The 27,852-nt window shown below is 42.5% G+C and overlaps 1 protein-coding gene across 2 annotated transcripts in view; it reads left to right on the top strand.

Moving 5' to 3' along the window:
- Positions 1-27,852, top strand: part of SHTN1 (shootin 1) — a 203,695-nt gene that overhangs the window by 108,397 nt on the left and 67,446 nt on the right. For both annotated transcript variants that reach the window (XM_090056501.1, XM_090056502.1), the window contains exons 2-5: positions 7,896-7,948; positions 19,865-19,925; positions 25,003-25,097; positions 27,034-27,202. In XM_090056501.1, coding sequence (XP_089912627.1) covers positions 7,896-7,948; positions 19,865-19,925; positions 25,003-25,097; positions 27,034-27,202 — 378 coding nt within the window. The remainder of the gene's footprint in view (positions 1-7,895; positions 7,949-19,864; positions 19,926-25,002; positions 25,098-27,033; positions 27,203-27,852) is intronic.

Genomic DNA, 27,852 nt, shown 5'->3' on the forward strand with positions numbered 1-27,852 from the left:
CAGGAGTTTGAGCCAGAACTTCACTTATATCTCTGTCCAGTTTAATCTGGTTGTGGTATACCTTGTCCATACTAGCCCATTGCAAATCTTGTGCTTATGACCCTGTTTTTATAGACTCTAGCGTGATTACTGTTTCCCAGCTGACCCAAATCCTCGATGAGTACTTTTATCATAGTTGGATAAAAATTCAGCAAAGATATACGCATCTGTACACTCTTTTAATGGTGCATTTGATTCCCCTTCCAATGCAAGGAGAGCTGGATAATGGGATGCTAACTTGGTTCTGATCCTGAAATGTTTTTGCATATATTTAACTTTACACATGTATAAAGTTTAACACAAGGATGTATCACTGTGTGGTTTAAGTTGCTTTGTGCACATGTACATATAGCTGTAGGTGCATGTGTGCATATTATTTACAAACACTTGATATCAATTAGCGGGGTACATGTTTGACAGAACGGTGGGTGTTATGTTAAAAGCCTGAAACCTGGCATGGTGATGGATCTCCATCTCCTGATTGTGCTTGAAGATCTGTTAGATCATTTTTGTCGCATGCTGATTCCACTAAATCCTTATTTTAGTTTTCCTTGGCAATTCCTTAACTTGATTAGAAGTGGTATTAAATGTCTGTTCCTTTTCTCTTGATACGGTTCAAAGCATCCCCATTAACCATAATTCTAAGAATACTTTTTTCCTCTGTTTTCTTTTTATTTCCCCTCTTACCTTTGCCCTTTTGAGATCATGACTCCATTCCTGTTGTATCTGCAGCAAAAGCAAGTGATTTGATAACAATACCTTCTCTTGAGGTGTAGTGTGGGCTTCCCCACTGAAGGGAGAAGAGCTGAATTTCTTTTTGCGGGCTGGGTTAGAGATGGACTGTTAGGCCAGAAACACAGTTCTGTAGCTTACATGTCTGGGGTTTTTTTGCAACCATGCACTGTAATCCAAGACATTTGGAGGGTTCTTTCATCTAGTGGCAGACTGACTTTTTTCTGATGGAAGAAGCTGAGTCACTTAGGGAGTTCAACAAAGAGAAAAACAATAGTGTATTCCCATTGGTATCCCGTCTACAGAAATGCTCCTCTGTGGTATAAGCAGTAGAATAGGCCAAGGCCCCAAGAAGCTTCATGGGCTCAATCAAAGGAAGTTTTCCAATTAAGTCTTCCCTCAGAGGAGCAGCTTGATTGTGCAAGAGACATTTTGACTCCATGGAGCCACCCAATCTGTAGAGAAGGGAAGATCGAGTCCTCTAGATGCTGGGGCATTTGCCTGATCTGCTCCCGGGTGCTATTCTCCCTCTGTCTCCATAACAGAATGGCTTGTGTGGGAAGTTAGCTTACATTTGGCTCTCCGCAGCACGCTTAGACAAACCAGCCACCTTGTAAACTGGGTGTGCGGACCTTAATATTGTTTTTTTTCCAGCAGTATTAAGAGTGAATCCACCAAAGTACCTGTTGTTCCAAGGGGACCATGTGTGCTGCTCCTGCGCCGATCTCTGTAGGACTTTGACTCCCTGGCTTTATTTAGGCTTACAACTAAGTTTCCTCTCAGTTTAGAAGTATAAAGCAGGCCCTCTGACCTGCCTTTCATGTCCATGGTAGCTGTCAGCTGGCCCTCACGTGACTGTACGTGCATGAGTGTAAAAGCAGCGTTATTGTTTGAGAAATATAGTGTAAGACAGAAATATGGCCTGATTCTTGGACATAATCTTGGGCTTTCTGAAACTAGACACTCAATGGCAGCAGCCCCCTTATGACAGATCTGCCCTTAAAACTTTTGCCAGCATCAGTTAGGCTTGTGATTTTTCTTTTCATTGAAGTTCCTTTATTGGTAAAAGGCCAGGCGGTTGCATTTTTTATTGGCAAAGAAGAGTGATTTTTTTCTGGAATAGCCTATTTATTATGGGGACCTGGAGTAAGCAACACCAACAGAAGTGATCTGTCGTCTTTTTTTTTTTTGTCTTTTTTTTTTACAATAAGCTGCATCTAGTGGCAAATTCCTTCTAGTGCACACCAGGCTTTGTTTTAGAGGAGTAAACAATGAAATGAGTTTTGTTTCATTTGACAGCTCTCCTTCATTTCTGATTGAATGAGCAGGGTTGAAATGGTCAAGTGGCATCTTTGGTTGGTTTGACATGGAAGGACACTCAGCCATAGTGCGTAGAGGTCACACATATCTGTTTATCACAGACATAGAAAACTTACAAGAACATACCCTTGAAGATGCATAAATGATGGCTGAAAGCTGCAAAATGTGAAACCTTGGGGTCAGACATTGCAGTTAGTCATTAGGCTGGTTTAGATACCACCATCTCTAGTTAAGGTTGCCTTAGGTTTCTAATTAATACATCCCTATTTTCAGTTGCTTATGACTTACTCCAAACAGTTGAAATTTGGCAGAGATTTGCTTTGCTGGGTGATTGCCCCAAGATGAATATTTTTCTTGGGAGGAGGAACAAAAGCGAGGGACAAAGATTTCGGCAATAAACATTCGGTTGTCTTTCAGAATGAAATTGGAGGGATTATCTACTCATTTGCCCATGTTAAAAATATTGTTTTATTGAGAAGCTGTAATGCCTCAGTGTTTTAAGTTCAGACTTGGAATTAAGGGGGAGTTTCTCTGGGGTCAGGGGTATATCTTTTTGTTTATTCCTCATGAAAATACTGCTGTGTTCTTCGCTCAGTGCTCCTGTCTTTGTTTCCACTGGGAGACTGGGACATGGGGATGAAAACTGGGACTAGACCCTGAAACGTGGCAGGGGAAGAGTGGAGACTGGGATGATGCTGATTGCAGACGGGGTCAGTCTTGAAGTTGGGGAGGGACAGAGGCAGAAATGTCTGCAATCATTCAGGTTTCAGAGCCTGGCATGGAAGTCAGTCTTCCAAGGGTGAATTCTTCTGCTTTCAGCCAACAGCTGTGAAACCCACTGGACAAGTGTCCCATCTCCCTGTTATGGTAGTACATTGGGGAGATGCCAGCCTGCTATTACTGCTACCTACTTTGGTTCAAATACTCCATGCTTTGGTTCTCAAGCTTCCATCCCTGCTGACGAATCTTGTGGGTGTTAATGAGAGGGAATTTCCATGGGGGGGGCCTTTCTGTTTCAGTTTGCTTTTTGTTTCAAATCGAGGCTGTTGCATACAAAACTACATTAAATGAATGTTAAGGCTGCAAACCTGGCACTAAGAAGGACGTGCTGGGACTAGAGGTTGTCTGTGCATCCTTATTTCAGCCCCCCCTGTGCATCTTGAAACCTTAAGGTCTTTAATGTTTTTGGTAAGTAATGCGTTGTTTCATTGTTGTATAAATGTCTTGCTAGAAAATCTTTATTGATTTAGATTTGTTCTATAACTTCTCTTCTGATTTATGATAACACACGTGTAACACGCTGAAACAGGATATTTGTTTTCTCTGGAGATGGACAGTGTAATTACCTGTTCAGTGGTATGCCTGCAAGCCATTTCTCAGAGGAAATACTATGGGTTGCATTAACAACATATGAAGCTTAGAATTCCTGTTTTGCTTTGTCTCCTTTTATGTATGTGTATAGCTGAGTCATATTTTTCACATCACACACCTTCAACAGCCTCTTAAAGATCAAATATTGCCATCTCTAATGTTCTTTCTTTAAAGCAGAGTAAAATATTTTGCTTTTATCTGAGAATGTGTTGTATTCCTGACGTATAAAATATGAATTTGAAAACTATCAGTAATTTCTAACAGCTTGACAAAAAGTAGAAAGAGAGCACTCCTAGAGCACTCTGTTTTATCAGTGTAGGTGTGTCTTTGGCTAATGTTTGCAATAAAGTAAGTTTGCTGTGCCCTTCTGTTTTTATGATACAGTTCAATTAATAAACACACTCCTAGTGTTTGCATAATAAATATCTAATCACAATCTACTGTTACTAAATTCAGCTTCAGGGAAGAAATACCTGCAACCTTGCTAATAACAAAACACCAGCTACTGCATCTATATTTTAATCTTTTGATTTAGTTGTATGCTAAAATTTGTGCAGCTGAAGCTTATTAACTATTTTTACTGGAACAACTGAATTGTGGGACCAGGTGAATGTATTTTCTATGTGTAGGCTCACTGCATCACAGCGTATATACTCTTTTTAATTTATTTAGAACATTTATAGTTTGAATCTTTTTTTTTTAAAAAAAAGGTGGGTCAGGAAGTTGTTTTGAGTTAGGTGGCAGACCAATTTTCAATTCGAAACACCTTTGTTCTCCTTCCCTACATTAAGTCACTGCAGGCTTGAATGGAAGCTGTAAAATGTTTATGAGTCTGCAGGTGGAAAGCCTGGAATAAAGGTCATCATTCTGATCTTGACAAGTTACACCAGCTTATCTCTTTCGACTTCTGGAGAGTTACAGCTGATTTCCCCTAGTAAAATTCAAAGTCGAATGAGGACAATCATTATGAAAACTATGACATACCCATATTTTATATATAAATAATAACCGGGCCTTGGGTGCTTGTCCTGAAGGCTTACAGTTGCAATAGAGGCAGGTTGGAGTCATTTGATAATATGCTGCTGCTAACTTTTGAGCAAAAATATGCAGCTATTCTACAAGATGGGAGAATGCTGCGTGGAAACATTGCCACTTTCTTGCTCCTCTGGCTGCTGGTGTTAATAATATCAATTGAAACTTCACTGGAAAGCGAGCACCTTTTTCTTTGGCCAAACTAGTTCAGTTGTACTGTGCAGTAATTGGCAGCCTGCATAATCTGAATGAATTGGCACATGGCGTGGGCCAAGAAACCTGGAGTTACTCCGATACTGTGATGACTGTAATTATAGTGTATACACACTGCTTAGAATCCTGATTCTTCCCCTAACTTGCAATGAAGGTTTAACCTGGTGCAGTCTGGGGCCTGGATGAATCTGTAGACATTTTAATCTTGTTTACCTTGAAATTAGGTGGTTGAAGATGTGTTTTGTATCTCCGTATTTAATGCTTAAAAATATATATATAAAAGCTCTGGCAGAAGATAACTGCATCTTTTATCAGATATGTAACTGCTCAGTCCTGCCTCATGCTGCTGTAACCAAAGACCTTGATCTACAGCAAGGAACATGTGTACCCCCCCCAAACACACATGCACAGTTTCATTTAGTTGCTCCCATACTCACTAAAGAGTTAGCTCTTCAGTAGCTTTGTTAAGCTACATTAGATCAGTGGGGGGTCAACCTTTTTGGCAAATTAGCCCCACACCCTCCCTGAGTGCCACCCTGGTCGTCTTCTCTTGCTCAACTGGCTGCTTTTCTTACTGCTTCCTATTTGTGCTGTTCCCTGCCCAGTCTGCTGCTCTGTTTTCTGCTCCATGCCCTATCTGTTGCTGTGTTGCCTTTCCCTTCCCAGGTCTGCTGCATGCCATGTCTTGATCACCATTAGACCTTCTGTTAGATGGAAAGTTTTTAATAAATCTCTTCCTGAAAATTCTCCTCATTTCATCTGGAGGCTGTTATCCTGTAATGTGCAAAATTATCTTACTACACTGCTGTATGAAAAGTAAGTCGGTATTAAATGGATTAGGAAAGTGGAGAGGTATAACTTCCTGGTATCAATAACAAATTGTACCTGCAGAGTTCTTGATTGATTGTATGCAGTTAACCAAAAAGTAGGACAGAAAAAGAAGTCCAGGTTAAAACTGATTTGTATGTCCTGTTGTTTTCAAGTACTAAACAGCAAGTGTGGTTCTCTTTAAACACACCTAGAAACTGTTAGTCTCTTCCAAGGGGTATATTTACCATCATGTTTGGATCCTTTCTTGCACCCGATACTGGGAGACTGCTAAAAATTTCTTACCGATGGAACAATGGACAATGTCAGTTTGAGTAGAAACCCCCTGTGAGAAAACGTAATTTTATTGCCAAATTTTTCAGGTGCATCTACATATTTTTTTCTTTGTGGTTGTCTCTACTGTCAAATCTGCTGACTTCCGATGAGTTTGCATGTGGTTTGTGGTCATAATTGTAGTGGGTTTGATCTACTTGTCGTGGTTTGCTTGTCTGTGCAGTGGATTTGGAGCTGCCAGTGCCAAACAAGCGTGGTTGTTCTTCTTGGTTAGAATATTTGCTGGATGTTAGGAGAATACTCACTACTCCCGTAGCCAAGAGTGTTAATTTCCTCCGTACTCTCATCACCAGCTGGTGTTAATGGCAGGATAGAGTTTCTGGCTCTTTTTAAGGAACTGAGCATTAATGAGTTCTCTTTTGTAGCTAATATAAACAGTAGGCTTTTGCTAATTTTAGTTGGCTAATCTGCATATGCAATGAAGCAGGATGATCCAATGGTTAGGGTATTAATGTAGGATTTATAAGCCTAGGGCTTAATTCCCTTCTGTGCCACAGACTTCTCACATGACCTTGGATAAGTCCATTATTCTCTTAGTACCTCAGTTCCCCATCTGAAAAATGAACCTCTGGGACCTGTGCTGAGGATAAATAAATTACAAAGAATGATGAAGCTCTTGTGATGCGACCATATAAATACTTAAAATGAACAAACACATGAAGGCTTTATTGGGTTAGATCATATTTAAAGGAGAAAGTTATAGCAATTTAACTTAAAATGGTATTTAAATTAAATTAAATTTAAATACAAGTGGTGCAAAAGCCTGTAAACACCTTTGTTTTGCTTTTAAGAATGGCTTATTTCTGAGCTTGCCAATGCCTAATTGTTCTTAAACCCATTTTAAAAAGAAGCAAAATATTTCTTTTTACATTAAACTGATTTATTTAAAAATAGTACCTTTAGGCCCTGGCTTTCCTGGTGTATTCCAGGAAATCCAGCTGCCTTATGGGAAAAAAGCATTACAGCCACATGGCACAACTCTTCTTCCTGAGTTAATTCTGTCTCCGCCTGGAAAGTATAGGGTACCTTCTTTTTGGTGTGAGGTTGTTCTTTTGGGACAGTTATTTGTTCATACAGTTGCCCCCAGATTATTAATTCCAATTTTTTTGCTTTAAATTTCTTTGTGTTTGGGAAAACTCCATTTAGGTGGCCCTGGCTTAAGTTGAATTGATGCTGTTTTCTTTTGTGAACTGACCAAATGAGATGGTAAATAGATACGGTGGGAGATGATGGCTCTAGTGATCATATCGTTCAGATGTTTTAGTTTAAGCGACATGCAGATCTTCTAGGTTCACACAATATTTCTTTTTGCATATTTTTACTCATTTCTCCAATGCTCGGGGGGGATATAGAATTCTGATAAAATGTGCGTGGCGCCTGTCCTGGCAGCCAAGCAGTCTACGTGTTACGTACACACAATAGAGGAACAAAAAAACTGGGGGGTTGGTCTGTGCGGGATGAAGTCTAAGCATTGGAATGTGCATGGTATGGCTTAGCAAACAAGATCTTGCAAATGTATGTTTAAAATAATCGCCATATACAAACAAACGGTGTTTCCAAATCCTAGTTTTCTAGGATTACATTCATGCCTATGCATGGTTTATGGCAGCAGGAAGAAGATGGTCTAGCCCATGAGCTAGCTTGGGGCTCTGGAGATCCACATTTGATTTCTTGTTTCTTCGTAGACTTCCTGCGTGGCCTTGGGCAAGTCATTTCACTGAGGCATCCCCTGTGCTTCAGCCCCTTCTGTAAAACGGGGCTGATGATTTCCCCATCTCACAGAGCTGTTAGTGAAGGCAAACCCATGCAAGAATGAGGTGTTCAGACACTATGATGATGGGACCATATAAACACCTACCAGTAGTATGGTAAATAAAAAATGAACTCTAGCTGATCCATAATGTGTCCTAACTTAAAATGAACGAGTCTGAGGAAGTTGATGGCATTTCAGTGCATGGAGCTGTCAAGAGATAGGGTGGTGGGTGTACTATTAAAATAGACCAATATTCTTCTTTTTTTTTTTCCAGCTATTGGTGAATATGAAGAACTTAAAGCGGAAAATAAGAAAACGAAAGAAGAGGTTTGTACTCGGCCATATTTCCTTAATACCTAATGTTCTCAACATTGTGGGTCCTGGTTTGTTTACTGCTTTCAGTTGGGCCAAAGTGTGTGGGGTGTTGGAATAGCGTGCACGCGTGTGTGTGTAATTAGCTGAATATTAACCATAAACATGAGTGGTGAAAAGACGCATACAAAGAGGTGTCCGATTGATTGTAGGCCTCCGAATTTTAGCGTGATCCTTCTTAGCCTCATGCCTTCAGCACCTGAAAAGGAGCAGTAAGGAGATTTAACTCCCAACAGCAACAACACCTGGCATCTCCTATGATAGAAAATTTTATATGCAGTTCTTAATGTTGGAACTGCTGTAAGTAAAGGTGAATGGAGAAGACCAGTTATCCTTAAGAAGTATGTCAGAAAAGCTTGCTTTCATGGGTATGAGTCTTGCTGTTCAGCACTGTTCCAGAAAATGGAGATTTGTTGCTTGAAACAATTATCCAGCTAGATCTTTTCTATGTAAGAATGGATTTTTTAAAACGTATTTGACATTTCTGCTTCCTTAAGTAGAATTAAAGGTTCTCAATTTGGCCTGAGTTTGCAGCCTTCCTGAACTTCATATGATAAAGGTCGAACTGAACCTTTTAACATAAGAAGTGAAGCACAGCAAGTCCCAGAAGTCCTTGTGAATCCTCAAACTGAGAAGGGGATTTAATCGTGTGACTGCCACTGAAATGCACTGAGAATTCTAGGTCCTTCAGTGGAAGTTGCTAGTTGCTAAATCCCTTAAGTTTTGAAGCTCTTGACCAGCAATTCTGGAGCCTCCCATACTTGGTTGCTGACTCCAAAGACCTGGTTCAAAAGGCATCCAACCTTGTGCATTAAGCACAGAATGTGTAACCAGAAGATATGAGTTCCATTCCTGCCTCTACTGCCAACTTTCATAATTAAATGGTAGTTGAAATGTTATGCAATTTAATTATTCTCGTCTTGCAGATGAGCAGCTCTGAATGTGCTTTCACTGTGTACTTGCTATGCTAATACATTTCTTAATAGACAGAAGTAGGCAGCAGAATGGTGGTAGCACAGGGGTTAGTAGAGCGATTAGGGGGAGCTTTTGTGTCTTAGGGTTTGGAGCTTTCATGAGAGCTAAACTGAGATGATCCATGCTCCTTTGTCTTTGCCAGCCAGCGAGAATCAATCACTGCTATTGATTAAACCCCTCCCCAGGGTACAAACAAGCGGGCTAGGGACAGGAGTTGCACATAAACCGGTTTAAGTAATCAGAAACTGGTTTAGATTTGTAATGGAGCATAAGTTCATTGCACATAAAGTTTCAAAATGGGCACAACTGGTTTAAGACAAACCTGGCTGAATGTAGTATCAGACTTAACTGATTTGGGCTAAACCGGTTTCTGCAGCATCTGTCCCAGACCCCTTCCCGGTTTAAGTTAAACCAAAGTCCCCCAGCATCCCAGAATGCTTTTCAGCCTTGGGCTGCGCTGTGCTGTCTGCTTTGGAGAGCAGGGCCAGCCCTGCCTTTCTGCTCCCTAGCTGGAGTGGGGACAGGGTTAGGGGTGTGGCCCAATGCCAGCTGGCATGGCTGCCTGAGGCAAAGGGAGCAGGGAGGAGGTTTACTTCCCTCTCCCTCCCCTCCTCCCCGGGTGACCGTAGTGGGGCTCTAGTAGCCCTCAAAGCAAATGGGGAGAGGGAGGAGATTTAAACTCTCCCTTCATCCCCTGTCCCACTGGCAGCTGGGGTCTGCCTGGCTGCTGAGCAGCCCCTGTCAGCCATTCCCCGCTCCACTCCAGTGGCAGGGGAGGGAGCGTGGCCCAGCCATCCGCCTGCCTCGTCTGGGGCAGGAGCCAGGCAAGCCTATGGATGCTGCTGGGCCACAGGGGCTGGACTCTTCCTAGCGGGCTGCAGCTCGGGATGGGGCCACAGGGGCTGCACCACCGGATTGCTCCCGGGTCCCTGCACCCAGGCTGGATAGTGCTGTCACGTCCCAGCGATTGTTGCTCTGTGATGGCCCAGCCTGGCGGCAGGGGCAGGGGCAGGGGCTGGCCGGGTAGCGGGCTGCTCAGGCCAGCGTGGAGGTGTTAACGGGCCCTGAGCCTGGCAGCTGCCTGCCAGAGCTGCAGCCAGGCCCCCTGTGCTGTGCAGCACCCGGTGGCTGCAGGCGCATCACAAGCTATGGGATGGCTGAGGCCAGGTGGGCTGTTCTGCCCTCCTCGCTGCCAGCTGCCACTGCTGCTGCCACTGCTGCCGCCACCTCTGGTGTGCGGTGCTGCTCTGGGTCGGAAGGAAGGAAACTTCATCCCTGTGGCTTTTGCCCAGCGCAGGGGGCTCTGGCTCCAGATCCTGGACTCCTTCTGCCGATTCCGCCTGTAGGGGCTGCTCATTGCCCCGGGTGGATGGCAGCTGGAGCTGGGCTGAAGGTGCAGGGCTGAAGTTCCCTGTGCCCTGCGGTGCTGAGGTGTGGGGAGCAGAACAGCCCTGCCTGTCACAGCCAGATTCCCCAGGCTGAAGCTTTCTGCCCCCCCCTCCAGTGCCCCAAAACAGTGCACTAGGGGGAGGAGTGGGAGTGAGAGTACCTGCTGGAGGCGAGGGGAAGCTGACTTGGCCCAGCAGTGCTGTTCTGCTCCCCTCGCCTCCCCCTGCAACCCCTGCTCCTGCTTCGGAGCGCGAGCCTCTTCACGGTGGGGCAGGAGCGGGGCAGTCAGAGCTGCAGTAGACTGCGTGGGGCGAGCTGCGGCACCGGGGCTTGGAGGGGTGAATATAGCCCCCCAAGCTCCCTAGCACTGCCGCTGCCCCCCCTGTGCAGTCTGCAGCAGCTCTGCTGCTCCCGCCCTTGTTCCCACACCTGCCTGCAGGTTATTCCCCCTTCCCTCTGGTGTCTGGCAGGCTGGGGCAGGGAAGGGCTGCCACTTGCCCTGCGCAGGGAGTGATTGGCAGCGGTGTTTGGGGCTAGCAGACCCTGGCTGTGGTGCCCTGGGAGCAGAGGGTACGGAGTAGGGAATAAACCCCCCTCCCTACCCGCTCTGCCCCCCGGCGCCACCACTGCAGCAGTAAGCAGGGCGCGCCAGGCAGACCCCAGGCTGGGTCTGTGCTGGTGGGACAGGGAGCGGGGAACTAAACACGCACCGCCAGTTCATTTCAGGCTACTGCCGGGGCTGACCACATCCCCCCAGAACAGCTTCCCTGCAGCTATGGGCATGCTTTAGCACCCTCCCTCCCCCCAGGTCCTGGCCTGAGCCATTGTAGGCATGGTGACATGGCCACTTAGGAACGCAGGTGGATGGGACAGTCCTTTAATAAATAGAGAGGACATGAGCAAGTGAGGAGGAAAAGGATTGGAGAGAACATACTATGCAAAATCCACTGACTCCTCCCTACCTCAAAACCAGGGAAGATACATTTTTAAAATGTGAGATTTGAAGTGGGATGTGTTCAAATCAATCTTTTGAGCTTTAGCGATCAGCTAATTGAAAGAAGCTGTGTGCATTAGTGATACTCAGTGCCGGTCCAAGATATTACGTGGTGACAGTGAAAGTGTTGTTAATGAGAGGAATCAGAACTCATGATAAAGATGCTATCTTTTATTAGACCAGCTAGATATCTCTGAGAGAGGGATTTCTTATTTCAAATTTTTGCTGTTCTTGCAACTGGGAAACTTGGTAATTAGTTGGCTGCAAACTTGGGTATGAAACCAACCATATTATTGATGACCATAAACATTTTTGTGCGGCAGTGCACTGACGGTGTAAAAATGGACCAAAGAAGCTCCCTGTCTGCTATGGGAAACTGTAGTGAATTCTATGCACGTTACTTCAGGAACGTTACTTCTTTTGACGTTCAAAGATACTAACCAAAAGAAAAACCTGTCCAAGGTGATTATGTTGGAAGCTTTTTTTCATTGTGGAAAGTAAAACTACCTGTAGCTGTTAACTTGTGAAGTGTCATACTTACGGTATCCACATCACATCTGTATATGTGTGCATGTACATACAATGTATTGTGCATACGTGTGTGTGGGTGGGGGGGCAGGGGAGGGTATTTAGAGAGAGATGTTATATACTCATACAGGTACAAACCTTGCATTTGTTCTGTTGGCGTTCTGTGGTTGCTCTGACCTCTGAGGTGAAGGCTAAAAGAATGGAAAATTATGCAATGCGAGGCACCTGATGACTTAAAATAAGCATGGAACCAGGGGGTGTTGCTGCTGTCCTGTAAATCTAGGTTAACATGCAAGCATTTTTACTGCCAACATCTGTCAAAAGAAGTTGTGGGAAGTAAAAACCTCTTATCTGTTCCCGATAGTGGACAGAGCAGTTGGGGTCAGTATTAGTTCCTGTGCTGACAAAGAGCGTTCTCCCTCCTCCCTTATCAGAAGGCTGTGGCATCAGAGTGCAATTTAGTTTTCTAATTCAAGGCCACGAACTGAGAAATTTCCACCAGTAGGAATCTTTCCAAGAGAGGGAGTGTACAGAAGTTCAGCCTGCATCTGTCCCCTTTCCCCTGCAATCTGAGGGTGCTCTTGGTCTGGGGAAGGCATGGGAAGCAGTGCCAGCTCTACTCCCTCCTGGTTCATGGGGGAATTGAGCAGCAAGGAAAGGTTCCCTATGCCTTCCCCACACCAGGCACACCTGGTCTGGAGAACAGAAGGAGAGCAGCATGGCAAAGCCCCAAGCCTGTTCCCCAAACAAGGCAATCCCCAGTTGGGGAAGAGTAGGGAAGATATTAAGACCAACCCTTGAGAAACACAACCCTCATCTCCCTTACTGTTACCCATGGCGTGGCATGTCACTCTGTGTTCTTGGGGATTTGGATTTTGTCCCTTTTAGTGTAGAAGGGTTTGAAGTGACAACCTTGGGGATTCTTTCATTTAGTGATGGCCTGCCAATGCAAGGGACTGGATTTGATGGCCCAGGAAGCCCTTTCTAGTACTATGTCCTTACGTTATTCAAAAAAATTTTGTCTTTATTATCTTTTTTGCAAAAATATCACTTTGTTCAAAAACTTTCAGGAATACTTCAAAAGAATATTTGAACCCAAAGGCTTACGTGTTTAGGTTATCAGCTTTCCTTACAGAGAACTTCATTTGCAGGGCCAGCCTATCCTATACTGCAAAACCTGCGGCTGCAGGGGGCCCCTGCGTCCGGCTGCTCACCCCCCGCTCCCGGCTGCTGGCAGCTTCTTCGGGGCAAGGGGCCCCAAAACTGTTGCAGGGGGCCCCAAAAATTGTGGGCCTGTTCTGTTCATTTGTCTGGCTTTTGATATCTTTGGTTATTTCTTGCTGGTTTTTCCCAGTTTTAATGCAGGGTTTTTACAGCCGACCTATACAGAATGTGTAACTAGGTTGATCGTGTGCTGTCTTACAAACATAAACATGGGCAAGCAGTATCACTTACATGTATGTAAGTGGGATCAGGCCCTAAATAAATTCCTTCTAAAAGTCTGCTGAGGTAGAGTTCATAGTTAAGCTGACATATAGAATTAGTAATGAACTGTCACCTTAAACTGTTCCTTTTGTTGATTTTAGGGTTTGATCCAGTATTAAGGTTCATTAAAATGTGAATATGTGCATAACTCTAGCATGTGCATATAAAGCAGGACTACTCATACTTAAGTTTATACACGTACACTGCAAGGTAAAGGCCTGTTGTGTGCAGAAGGAAGTGTTGGCCAGCGGACTGGCCCTAGATCTTGCAGTCTGAAGATCTGATTCTTGTTCTGGCTGTTTCATTTCCCTGTGCAACCTTGGGCAAGTTGCCTTACCTCTCTGCCCCTCAGTTGCCTGGTCTGTAGAATGGGGATGCTGCTGGGTAACTACCTTTTTAAAAATGCCCCCAGATCTATGAATGGAAATGACAAGAGTAAGAGGAAGCAGTATGGTTTATACTTTCAGCACACTTCATTTTTCCTAAATAAAGATGCATATTTCTTATGGACATAGCAGATGTTCCTTGGGGGGGAATCTATTTTAGAGTGGAAATGTAGAGTTGAGCACACAGTAGCTGGACTTAAAGTGAGCTGAGACTGAAAACCCAAAGTTAAATCTATGCCCTTTTCTCATCTCTGTGATGGAGAAAGAAAGCCTGAAGGGGTTTTGTTTTAATTTTTTTTTTGGTGGGTGGGGAGGGGTTGTGTTTCTTCTCATATTTAGGAGTTTTTTCTGGTTGTTTTTACATTAAACATCCAGTCTCCCCTTGGAAGTCATTTGTATATGCAACTGGTAGAATTGTCATCAAAGGTACCAGGAAAAAATTGATGGAGACAGGAAATGATTTTTTTATACAGTTTTTTTAATACTTTTTTTGTTGTTGCTATTTTTAAAACTTAGTGCACAGGAATAGGAGAAAAAGAGCTTCTTCTCCTTGATCTCACTTATTCAGGCATGAAAAACATGTAGTTAACATTAACATGTCCAATGAGGTCTTTAGCAAAATCACAACTGACTTTTGTAATGTATTTAAAGTTGAGACAGAAACTTCCCCTCCCCGAGACAATCCCTTTCCCTTGTTTACCTGTCTCAATGGAGCCAAAGCCTCGCAGCCCACTTGTTTCCTTTACGGGTCACCTTTTGAGTTAGAAAAACAAAACAAACCAAAATAAAAACCTAGAACTGGAGGTGTCAAGGTAACAGGCATTCAGCTGGAAACAAACACAGATTGTTAATATGCAGCTCTGAAGTATCCATAGTTGAGGAGTGAATAAATATTTGAATGCTTGCTGGAGATAAGCGTGCAGAAAAGTGACTTCTGTGTAGCAGTGCTGGCAGTGTCACTGTGTCAGTGGAAAAGGAACCAGGTGAGATACCTTTACAGAAAGAGTAGATGGCTGGTGGTGCCAAGTAAAAAGGAAAGTAATTATTTGGCTGTTTGAAAATGAAAACAAGTCCCCCATTAGCAACTGTCTGAGAAACAAAGGAAGAATCCTACTTTGATGACAGGCCTTTTCATCTCTCTACGTAGAACGTGACAAGTCTCATATGATCCCCTTTCTTGAGAACATACTTAATTTTTAATTTGATACTTGCACTAAAATAGGAACAGATTTTTGAAATGTTATAAAATATGTATGTAAAGAAGAGGGAGTTTTGGCCCATGCTGAGAAAAATGTTTAATTTACTGTTTGGTGACTGTGCTAATGCTGATGTATTAGGTGAGAAGTTGGAATTAATTTTTATTAGACAATACAAGGCACAGGAGGGTTTTGTTTAGATAAAAGACTTTCACGTCTTTTTGCTGTCCTAGGATCCAGTCTTGCACCATTGGAGTTATCATGAACTTGCTTCAAGGAGTACAAGATCAGAGCCATGGTGGGCTATGAAAGCTGGTTGCAAAAGACAGTGAAATCGTGGCCTCATTGAAGTTAGTGGCCAAATTTGTACTGTTTTAATTGGCTAGGGAGAGAAATTACACACAAACCAGTGTATCTGATTGGAAATTAGTTCAAATCTATAACACAGCAGAAGTTCAGCGCACATTAACCGCTTTCAAAATGATCAAAGCTGGTTTAAGCTAAACCTAGATGGCTGTAGTATCAGACTTAACGGATTTAGGTTAAATCAGTTCGTAGAACTTCTGTCCCAGATCCCCTCTGTTAACTCAGTCCCCCACCATCCCAGGATACTTTGCACCTTCCCTGCAAACCCTCTTCTCACAGGGTGGCGGGCTAGCCTTGGCCCAAGCTGTCTGCTCCAGCCAGCAGGGAGGTGAGCTCTGGCGCCTCCCAGCTTTTGGCCTGGGCCACTGCAGGCATGGGACTGCATTTCTGGAATCAGAAGTGATTGTCTCTTCACTTGCTTATCAGTTCAATCTACACAGTTTAAACTAACCTGTGAAGATTGAATCAATTCAGCCATGGGCTTTTTCACAGTCTATACTTAGCCCTTGTAACTAACGTTATTCGCCAGCCCCCCAGGGCGGTGAGGAGAGCCACTTAAGTCATGGACCCTCTTCCACGTGTCACGTCATTGGATCAGGAGCTAGAATAAGCAATGTTGGCTTTTGTGCTGTACCAACCTAAAATACTGGTCAATTTGATGCAGTCCAACTTTCCCCTGATATACACGATAGTGTATTACACCTATATCCTCAGTATTTGGGTATTTCCTGCTTGTTTGTAAGAAGCTGGTAATGTTAGAAACTATTCTTCATTTAAATAAATGGATGCTGGCTGGCGGGTTCCATGGTTGCCACCTTGGACTGATAAGATTTCGGAAAAATTACAGGCCAAGGTATGTGAAGAGTCTGAGACTTCACGGCTCAGCACTTGGAGGTAGCTGGAGACTCGACTTTATAGCTGCTGAAGATTGCTTAGTAACCTGCATAACCAGAAGACATATATTTTGAAATCTGGAGCTGTCTGCTTGCCAAGGCTCTCGAGCGCATGATCCTTAAGCATGCCAAACACTTGAAAAATCAGGACCTTGAGCAGAATTAACATAAGAAAACTAATACAGAAAACTGAACTGAGGGCTTCTTCACTTTGGCTGACAAATCCAGTTTTAGGATTGGGAGGTGGCAGCGGGATTGTCATTTGTCACATGACTTAAATTCCAGGTCCGATCATCAGTTTTGCGCTGCCCGTGACATTAACAACCATGGAAGTCTCAAATGTATATTTTATCACAGAAAAGAAGCCTTCACACTGAACCATGGATGGTGGGGGTGATTTTCTTTTGTATTTATTTTTATGATCTTGATTTTTAGTATTTGAACACTTCTCTTGTTAGGGCTACTGCTAAGTATCAGTTAAAATAGTTGTTTCTCCTGCATTTTTCCTATTAAATGCACATATAGTTGATTTTTATGGTGAATCTCTTCATTTGTTTCTTCTAACATTTGAGTCTGCTTAGAAATATATGCTGTATAGTCACATCATTCTGTAGTTATTAATTCAAAAGAGGTTTATGATTTTAAATACTGAGGAAAGATTAGGAGTTTAGGGAGCAGCCGATTGTTCAATATTTGGGGAACAGACGGACCTAACAGTTGTTTCCATGTCAAAAGACACCAGTACAAGCTTCTACCAGGCATCTGACACTTCATGTGAGCCTGTAGCGCTGCAAGTGTAGTACAACCACTCCAGTTTTCACTGTGCTTCATCCTGGGTCAAAGTTAGGGCAGTTTAGCTCATTTATATTCGTACAAGATCATAAAGATGTAATATTTAGATTGTAACAGCTGTTGTGGGCTCCCAAGGAGCATCTCCTTCTTCCTTTTTAAAGTGGCAAAAATGTAGGTTTGTCCATACCCTTAACTGTTCATTTCCCCTCTCTCTGATGCAATATCAGTTATTTTCTTTCCTTTTTTTTTTTTTTCTTTTTTAATTGTGGTACGCAACTTTGTTGCAATCAATCTTAACTGGATTTTGATCCCAAATATTAGTTTTCAGAATTTCCCATAGGTTTATTTGTATAGGGAAATGGTGACAATTGCTTACAGCTTCTTATAAAGGAGAGGAGTTAATGTTCATAATACGAGGTCTCTGTTCTGGGTGGGGTTCACTTGTATGGATCTGGTTGCAAGGCTGAAGCCACGTTGTTCAATGTTGAAGCACAGCTACAGCAAACGTGTTTTCCAAAAGTTAGGTTGTGGAGTGGGAATTGTTTTATAAAGTCAGTGCCTTGGCCTGGAGATCCTGATCCTGCCCGCATGCGTGCATGTAAATGGCTACCCAGGTGATTAGTTTCCCTGCTTTTCAGGCACTACTTGCATGCAAGATTTGTTTGTGCCATTAGACATTGGTCCAAAAGGATTTTCTGTGGGACTGCTTGTCTAAGGAGAGTTCACATAAAGAAAGGCTCAGTGTATCATGTCCTTACCTTCTCTTTATTCCACGTGGAGATCTGTTATCTTTTTCATTGCGCATCACTAAGAAATTTGGAAGGTGTTTTATCTAGTGGTTAGGACGCTGGGAAGCAGTCCAGTGCCTCTCTGTATGACTCTGGGCAACTTGTCACAATTCCCTAGCTGTAAAATAGCAATAATAATGCTTTGCCTGCCTCACAGGCTGGGAATGGAGGGCTCATCAGGTACTTTCATATCCTTGCGTGAAGTGTGCTGGACCGGTGCAAAGTGTCGCTGTTGTGAAATATTCAGCAACAGTTGGCATGGAATTGCACCGAGTCCCCTTGCAGTGGAGCTGCGCTCTCCAATGACAGCAGCAAGAGCAGCAGCATTTTTTTTTAAAGCCCTTGCTGCTCTCCATTTCCCTGCCTCCTGCTTGCAGAGCCCACTTCTTCCTTCTGTGAAAACGCAGAGGGAGGGGACCGAAAGCACCAGGACCTGAGGAACAGAGGCAGCGCCGTTATGCAGCAGGTTATTTTGTTCCCTGACTTCCCTTTCTTCCCCTCCTTAGCAGGGAAGCAGCACGGGGCTTGTTGCTTACTCCTCTCACTGCCTAGCTGTGTTCCCTAGCCCCTAGTTTCTTGCCTGTCACCATGGCCTCTTTCTCTCCCACTTCTTCCTTGTTTTGCTATCCTGAGCTGCAGCAGCAGGTGACTGGCCCCCTCCCCACTCGGCAGCTGCTCCTGCTCTTTTGATCCATGTCAAGATAGGGGGGTCACTTAGTGCAGTGCCTCTTTCTGCTTTCATTAGGATGGCCCTCAAAAGTGGCTATCCCAGCTTCTCCTGTAAGAGGCTGCAGCTGAGACATCTTTCATCGCACCCCTTCTTCTAAGGAGCCAGATCTCTGTGTGGCCTGATCCAAAGTCCATTGGGGTTGATGGAAAGATTTTTGTTAACGTCAGGCCTTTTATCATTCATCAGCGCTCCTCTCCTGGTATCTAAAGGTGGAGACTTACCTAGAAAACAAAATGGGGAAGCAAAATTCCTCCCACCCCTTTAAAAAAAAAAAAAAAAAAAGATAAAAATCTGTTTTTAATTCACGGCCTCTGATGAAACAAGCCCTCTGCTTATGATGGCTTATGCTATACATCCCTGATTTGTTGGTCTGTAAAGGTGTAAATCTATACTGCCTTATAGTGAAGTGTCGTCAGCAGTATGTTTATGCTGTAAAGGTGCTAGTCTTGTAGATCTTTTTCTGTTCCTAATTACTACGATCTTGTAAAGTTGCATGTGAGGAAGTATGTATGCATTTTGGATGTGTAAGTGACATGAGCTGGAAAAATCTCATTGAGTCCCTTCTTATGAACTGGTCATTTTTCCCTTTGAAGTCATGTGTTTTCTGTGTCTAAGCTGTCATGGACAATATGTCCGATGAGCTGGGAATGATTTCTGTAATAATATAAGGTGGAGGAGGCTGTATAGGAGTTTTCTAAAGTTACAAATATAATGTCCGTGTTGTTCTCTCCGTAAAGTGAGTGCCTTGGAGGTGGGTGATGTTGTTTGAGCCTTCTCAGGCTAAGGAGGACCTAGAGCTAGGGCATTTCTGGGTGAAATGCCCTAGTACATGCTCCTTTTCCAGTCTTTGAAAAGGTAAAGGGCAGGTCCAGCTCTGTTCCTGGAAAGAGGAGATGGGAGGTCACGCATCCCTCTGCATAATGCTTCCCATCGCCTAGCTCTAGGTAGCTCCTTCAGTTTGCCGTTTCTTTGGATCTTTGGAACCTTCCCATACATTGTATATGGAGCCAAGGACACTGCAAAATAAGATTACTTCATTGTATAGCCGATGCACCAGATATATGCTTTTATTACTGTAAAATATATATAGTAGTATTTGCTAGTATCTCTTCAGAGACTATCCCCAAACTATGTCTGTTTGGCTTACAAACGATCTCAAGGACAGTTACAAAACTGTTTGAAGTTTGAACTCCAAGGCATTTTTCTCAGCTGTGATGTGAAACATCCTTGCATATTAAATCCACTACCAATCATCCCAATGGTTTTGTGTGTGTATAGTACTGATTATTTAATTACAGGACCATGTTCACGGGTTAATTTTAACTTCTGTTTTCTCTTTCCCTGTACAGTGTGATAAAGTCAAACAGGAGCGTGATGAAGCAGTCAAAAAACTAGAGGAGTTTCAGAAAAGTAAGTTGATGTTCAAATGAGAATATTAACACTTAAAGTACTAGTATGGCCTTTAGTATTGTGGGGCTATGTTGGGCTTTAGGTTCAGTGCCTGTTTTTCCTTCCTTGCCTTGTTGGAAAGGTCTGTCCCAGCTCCTGGCAAGCTGAATTCTGGCACAGCAGTCCGGATAGGTGAAATCAGTTGAACTGTGTTTAGGGTGCGAAATGATGAAAGCATAGCGGGCTAAATTCTGTTCTGTGTCATTAGGAAAACTGAGCTAAGTTGTACTGAAATAATATCCACATGAACCAAGTAGAATTTGGCCCGGTTGTTCAAAGGGAGGGAGTCAGATTGCTGAAAACAGAGACGGCATTTAAGGTTTGTAGTACAAACTGATGCCTCTTGGCAATTTTAGAACAAGTTGTATTTTCTTTGCTGTGAAAAATGTCAATATCCAGTTTTATACTTTTACGGTAGCAGTTCATTCACATTGTATGGTGTCGAGACGCACCAAAGCTTGTCTAATGGGAGAGGAAGTATCCTAGTGGAGTAGCTTCGCAGAAGAGACGACTACAATGGGACAGGGCTCTGTTCTGTCTGGTTTGTGCTACTGCTACATGATAGAGCATTAGAAATATGAGTAGCAGTAATACAGGACGAGGAAACTGCACGCTGTATTTTTGTGCGACTAAGTTAATGGAGAGTTTACACGCCTTTTTTGGGGGCGATTGTTCATAAATGCAATTCTGGAAAATAGCAACCTTTCGGTTCTCAAATATGCTTATATAATCGCTCCATGAGGCCAGCACATTCTTACATAAGTCTAATTCCTGTGGGAAAAAACGTAGCCTGTTTGTTTTTGTTATGATACTACGAATACCAAAGTGTGGCAGAAAATGTCAAGTAGTTAAGGCTTTAAAATTCAAAGTAATATTTGATGTTGTAAAATTTTATAGGTTTCCTTTATCTTCCTTTCACATTTTTAAAGAACATACCTTGTAAACATAGTGATAAAATGCCAGGAATATTAGGATTTTAAGGCAATAATAGAGCCCATTATTTAAACGACAATATAAAAGGCAATTATATTGATGAAGAGCTACATCGGCTTTGTGTCTGTGAATAAACTTGGCCTGTACTCAGCTTCTATTTGTTCTCCTGGCATAAACACATATTGTGTGTGATTCCAGTTTAATGGGGCCCCGTTTGTATGCCAAGCAGCTGCATTTTAGGCCCTATTGCGTGATTTCATAGCTCTCTGAAAATTGGTTCTATTCAGCACAAGAGATAGAAGGTGGTAGTGGGGGGGAAAGCTTCAACACACAATCATTTCTTTTCAATTGGAGCCAGCAAGGTTGATGACAACATGACCATTGTGTTATAATGATAAGACCACTAAGGATCTGTACCTCTCATCAAGGCTTTCACACAACAGCAGATACAATTTAATTCACTGCTCTGTCAGCAGTGCTGATACCATTATGCCGTCTGTCTCCACAGTTATAATCACTGTCCTCTGAGAAATGCAGTTGAAATGATCTTGAGCAGTCAAAGAAACTCTCAATTAAGGCTGCCACTTCCAATGTGTCAGATTGTGTCTTATGCACTTGGTACAATTTTCACTTCCAATCCTGTTTATTTACAATGTCTACCAGTAATTACGCTTAACGTGTCATTTAGTGAGGGTGCCCCTGCCAAGGAGATTGTTGGGTGCTGCAGTACCATTGAGTGGGAGTTTCTCGCAGTCAATGCCATCAGCGGCTTTTAGTCCCTGATGGGATGCAGTAGTAATGTTGATAATGCAAGTATCGTGCTCATCAAGTCATAATTAGATGCCACTCAAATGTGCCACTTGTAATAACAGTGTTGATTCATGTTTTCTCGGTGACTGCAACTACTAATTAGTTAAGTGGTTTTTGGTTGGCCTGCATTTGCTGCAGATTATTATTACCCCTGAAAAAAAACGTCAAGGTTAGAGATGTTTCTGGCCACTTAGTGCTGCTTTATGAATTTTAATTTTGACATAATAAGAACTTTGGACAGACTTAGGAAGTAATATATTTTTGCATTTAATTTGGAGAGAATTTTTTTCCCCCGAGTTAATCATAATTGCAGGTTAATTAAGCTTAAATGAACCAAGAGTAATCCTTAGTTTGTATTATCTGAGCCCAGTCTTTGTTTTCTAACTTTAACTAGCTTTGCACTCAGGATTTTAGGTCCCATCTGTAAAATGGGAATGCTCTTACTTTCTCTGAAACTCCTGTTTGAGATGCAATTTAATGATGCAGATGCATTCTCCATTTCTGAGTTCATGGGTTTGTCTGGGGGGGTTTTTTACATACATATAATAGACACTTTTTAAAGCTTTCCTCTTTCAAATGTATTTAGTCAAATTCTCTGGTGCCACATAGTAGTAGCCAAGGAGGGTTCGCATTAGTTTACAGTTCTGAAGACTTCACCAAAAGATAGACGCTGTGTACCAAGATTCAACAATGTTTTGCCAATTTCCAGTGGATTTGGGAATTTTGGGGCCATAAACAGCAACATAACTTACAGCAACCTAAAGGATGCTCTGCCGTATACCTGAAGGTTAATCCTGCATATAGTGCTCCGTGCATCAGAGAACACTGAAGTAAACATCCTGTTACTGTAAAAAATCCCTTCCCCAGCTTTCACAACATAGGTCTTGTCCAGAGGCAGGATTTGGCATCCAATTATTGTGAACTTCAAAACTGCATTTTCTAAAATAATATTATGTGCATTTGCAAAGCAGTGCTCAGATTTTTTAGCAGCCGGCATTTTTTCTAGACTACTAAACTAATCTCATTTGCTGTCTCTCAGGTTACGAACAGATGCTATGATTGTCCTGGGATAAATCATTTTATCCCAGGACAAAGTGCAGTTGTTCAGATATCCGTGCCCCTTCTCCCAAGATAAATCCAGAAAAGGTTCACAGGATAAGAAGTATTAGCAGTTTATCTCAGGACACCGCAAAGTACATTTGAGCAGTTTTCCGGAGATTGCACTGCTGAATCAATGACAGAAAAGTGGCTCTGTATTCAGCCATTCATTAAAGCCTGATTGGAAGAGCAATGTCTGTACGCGCCAATCCCAGGATACTTTTGTTCCAGGACAAGCACGGCACATCTTCTTTAGGGGCAAATGAAGCGTCTGTTCCCAGCCTCAGAGTAATAATTCTATAAATCCTCAATTATTTTATTTCAGTTATAAAACTGCTTTATGAAGAATTGATTATTTATTTTTGGTCACATTTTTCGAACTTTTAGAGGCAGCAGCGAGAGAATCTTTCTTTTCTTTATGTCTGAAATTGTTAGGTTTCAAATCTGTCGTCTTGATATAGATATAAAGGATTCTTTTCAGGCTCGAGTCTGTCATCTCTGGCTGATGTTGCAGAGTATTTTAGTCTGGGAGTAGTCCTATTTACACATGAATGGCCTCGTTCTTCAGTCAGCTCCTGCAGAAAAGAAATCCAGTAGTGTGAAGCCAGTTGCAGAACTAGGCCTAAGGTAGGAGTTGGAATGAGTGAGAGTGAGATATAGTCCTTAGAGTGAGAATGGTGCAGTGGTTAGAGTACTGCACCGGGGACTAAGGAACATCGGGTTCACGGACAGCTATGGCTCAGATGTTTTATCTGGCTTTGGGTAAATCACTTAAAGATTTTCAAGGGCAGTTAAGTGCCCAATTGCCAAACCTGCTTTGTGAAAATCTTTTCCACCCCTTTAATCTACTTGTGTCTCAGTTCCCGTTCTGTAAAATGGGAATAATTGCACTTCCTTATTTTTGTGGGGTGTCATAAAGCAAAATACAGTTGGACATTGTGAAATGTTCAGGTTTTGTAATAACGAGCACAATATATGTGCCTAAGATTGGCAGGTTATTTCCAAGACAGAAGTACTACCACAGATAATTTCCAAGATATGTCATTACACTTGCTCATGTCTGATTCCAGTCTTAGTCCCACAAAGGCATGCCTGTGGCTCGAGGGGTCAGGGAGGTCCCTCTGCCTCTATCACTTTGTAGGACTGGGCATGCAGCTCACGAAGTCTTTGCTTTCAGTCAGTACAGAGCCAGGCAGAAAGAACTCAACCATGAATAATTAGAGCACAGAGATCTGTGTCATTGCATTGCTCAGGTCAGCATTTTGTGACTTTTTGTGGTTTTTTTTTTTTTTTTTTTTGACCGGACAAACTTCAGGTTTGCACGGCAACAAGAACTAGGCAAGCCTGTCTTACAGATTTTAATGTTACAGTGTGCATTTAGTAGCAATGATATCTATAAAGATGACCTTAAATGAGAGAGCCAAAAAGTGACTATAATCCCCATACAACATATCCAAAGTAGTCTTGATGTTGGAACTTGAATATTTCTCAGTTTCATGACATTTGGGCCCACGTGAAATTTCAAACTTGTGCCATGCTGTGGTGTCTGTATGTGGACTGTGTGGATAGAATTTGCTTCCTAACGGGAAGAAAACTTGATTAGCTGCTGGCTAAAAATCCTTTCACTCATGGGTTGGGTTTTTTTGTAGTTAAACCTTTTACCTAATATAAAACAGGGAAAATATTCAGTCCACAGACTTTTATGAAAAGTGCAAAGTGTGTATGGAAACAGGGAGATACAGTGGAAATGTGTTTTACAAACTCAGGGGCAGACTGTAAAGGTCCCAATCCAGGGCTGAGGCTCTTCTGGGACTGCTGCAGTACAAGTAAAAAATGATGTGGAGTCTGGGTGAAGGTTGTGATCAAAACGGTCCCTTCTGGCCTTTAAAGTCTCCCCATTTAGGACTTGCCTTTAGTCACCAGCAACCTCTCCAGTTACAACAATGCCAGAATCATTAATAGAAAGACCTTTTGAGCAACAATCCTGATACTCTCAATCTGTTTTCATAACCTTTCCAGTGTATATGTATTCTTTTCATCTCGGCTTTCATGAGCTTGAAATGCTTATTCTCAAAAAAGCTGACTAAATGTAAGTATTCATAATCATGGGATGACTGTGGCAAGTACAGAAAAGGGCTGACTAATTTTTAATCTCTGTAAGAACTAAATGTGTGTGGATTTTTTCCCTATCACTTAGTTTCTCACATGGTTATTGAGGAAGTAAATTGTATTCAGAACCATCTTGAAATTGAGAAGACATGTCGTGAAAGTGCGGAGGCTTTGGCTACTAAGGTGAGAAGAATGACTGCTTTTGAGCTTATTCTGATTTTTTTTTCTATGTTGAAAGAATAAAATCAGGGGATAAATCACCTGGTAAGTGTAATAGATTCTGTTGGCCTTCTGTTGAAGTGTAAGTGGTAGTTTTGAGGAAGTTAAAAAATGTAATACGTGAACCTCTAAAACATAATTGCCATTTATCCCCCCCTTTTTTTTTTTAAAAAGAAGTGTCTGTTCAATTATGTTTTTAGAACAGTAATTCGTGCAGCATAACTTTTTATCTATCTGGTTTTGTATGTGTTTGGGTTAAATGGAAAACAACTTTGAAACTATCCCATGTGTGACATAAAAGAATAATGAGCATTTCAGTGTCTGAATTAAATGAAAAAGTCACCCAAAGCATTACATTTCAGGTGATTGTTTATGAAAGCAAAACAAGGGCAGGCAAGAGGTGACCTCCAATGCTCAGTTGATTGCATCTAGTCTGATGAATTTAGCAAGTGTGTAATTTTCTATATTCCATCTCATCAGAAGTGCATTATTATTAAAGAATGTTTTTATCTCTGTGTTATATATTTTTGGTTGTGCAAAATGCATCTAAGCCACTTCATCAGAAAATGGATTACAGCAATTTCGAACCAAATTTCATTAGCAATGCTGGCTGTTTTGTTGTTTTTTTCCCCCTGCCCAAAGTACATCTTTGGATGTGGCAGAAATCACACCGACAAGAAATCTCTTTAATTTAGATGCATTAGCAATGTACTTTCCAGAGGTATTTACTTAATTGTTTGCATAATGACACGATATTAAAATTAATAAGATAGGCAATCAGCACATAACTAAGAAAATGAATTTATTTATGTAACTTCCCTCGCTTTCCATACTTTCTGTAATGTGCATAGAGACATACACACGCAGCGAAAAGGGTAGTGCTGTCCCAGATATACCGAATCTGACTTGCTTGTTAATACATGCTGGCTAAACTGCACAAGGTATTTTCTCACTTCCTCAGTTTCATTCTCTGGGAGAGGAATGTATTTGAAGGGGCTCTTTCCACAAGTAAATCTCCCCTTGTTATAGTGGGAGCTTGGCCTGGGTCAGGTGCCCGGTACAGTAACTATGTCTTCCCTTCTAATCAGGGAAGCAGTATATAGTCTGTGAAGATAGTGTAAGAGTGGTGTCGTAGCTCGGATGGACCAGAAATTGTGAGGGGCAAAGTTGTCTTACAATGATACCTATATAGTTGGTCCAGTGAAAGGTACCACCTTAAGAAACCCTTGCCTCTCACATATAGTCTCTTAGGGCATTTGTTCAGGTTATACTGCATGTTCTTGATAGAAAATCCAGTGTTCATTGCTGTCAGAGTAGAGATTTTGCTGCAGAGGGGAAACTGTTGGGTGAAGGGAGGCAGGTACAAAAGCATCGTGGTTTTGATCCTTAATGTACTAGGTGATCTCTTTTTTTAATTCTTGCTATTTGAGAAATCATCAGTATCAAAATGATCAGAAGCTGATTCTCACATGGTTAGACTGTTGTGGTAAAGGATAATAGTTGATAAAGTTTTCACAAAAAACAGTATTACAGTAAGCCTGATGATTTGATTTGATTTGTGCCTATATAGGATGCTCATTAACCAAAAGTACCAGATAGCTCCATTTCTACTCCAAAAAAAAATGTTTTTATGTGAACCAGAATGTCTAAGCCAAACTCTGTTAAAGGAGCAAGGGTGCAAACCTTCTGGTTTAGGCTTGACAGTCATGTTAGGAGCAGTGGGTTAAAGTGATATTACTGTGTTTGTCTTGCTTTTTGCATGTTTTGATAGATTTTCTTTTAATAATGAAGAAGAAACAGTATGCTTTGATTCTTTCTTTTTATTTATTTATTTTTGGCTACCTTCTTACCTGAACCTCTCAACCTTAAATTCTCCCTGTGTGCATTTGTCCCTTTTCAGCTGAACAAAGAAAACAAGACCCTAAAAAGAATCAGCATGTTGTATATGGCCAAACTGGGGCCAGATATCATTACTGAAGAAATCAACATTGATGATGAAGATCCGTCCACGGAAACGGAAGGCAGCTCTGGTTCGTGCAACTCGCTGCACTGCCAGCAGCAGATAAAAGGTGAGCTGTTCTGTGCAACATGCTGCGTTGTGCAGGAGAATTCCCATCCTACCAGACATGTGGAAGGGAAAACAAGTCACGGTGCGAACAAGGAGTGGAGTCCTACGTTCGTGTGAGAGATCCGAGGGTTACTGCCTTAACGAAGGCCTCGAAGAGCCATGGGGCTCTTCCGCCTAAAAAGCGCAGGCTCAGGGGTGATCTGATGACCACCTGTACGTTCATCAGGGGTGTTCACCAGGATCGGGGGGAACGTTTGTTCACCAGAGCGCCCCAAGGGATGACCAGGTCAGTTATAAACTCCTGCAAGACCGTTTCAGGCTGGACACGAGGAAGAATTTCTTTACTGTCCGAGCCCCCAAGGTCTGGAATAGCCTGCCATCGGAGGTAGTTCAAGCACTTACTTTGAAAGCCTTCAAGAGAAACCTGGACGTTTTTCTTGCTGGGATCCTATGACCCCAGGTGACTTCCTGCCCCTGGGGCAGGGGGCTGGACTCGATGATCTTCCAAGGTCCCTTCCAGTCCTAAAGTCTGTGAAATCTATGAAAAACAGGCATTCATTTCTTCTTGGGAGAGGGAGCAGTACAGGTGCTCTGCCTGCAGCTGCCCCTGCTGGCTGGGTTCCTGACTTGGGGAAGGTGTGAGGATGAGCA

This window comes from Crocodylus siamensis, chromosome 7, assembly GCF_052110815.1.
Source record: "Crocodylus siamensis isolate JL-2025a chromosome 7, ASM5211081v1, whole genome shotgun sequence".
Taxonomy (NCBI): Eukaryota; Metazoa; Chordata; order Crocodylia; family Crocodylidae; genus Crocodylus; species Crocodylus siamensis.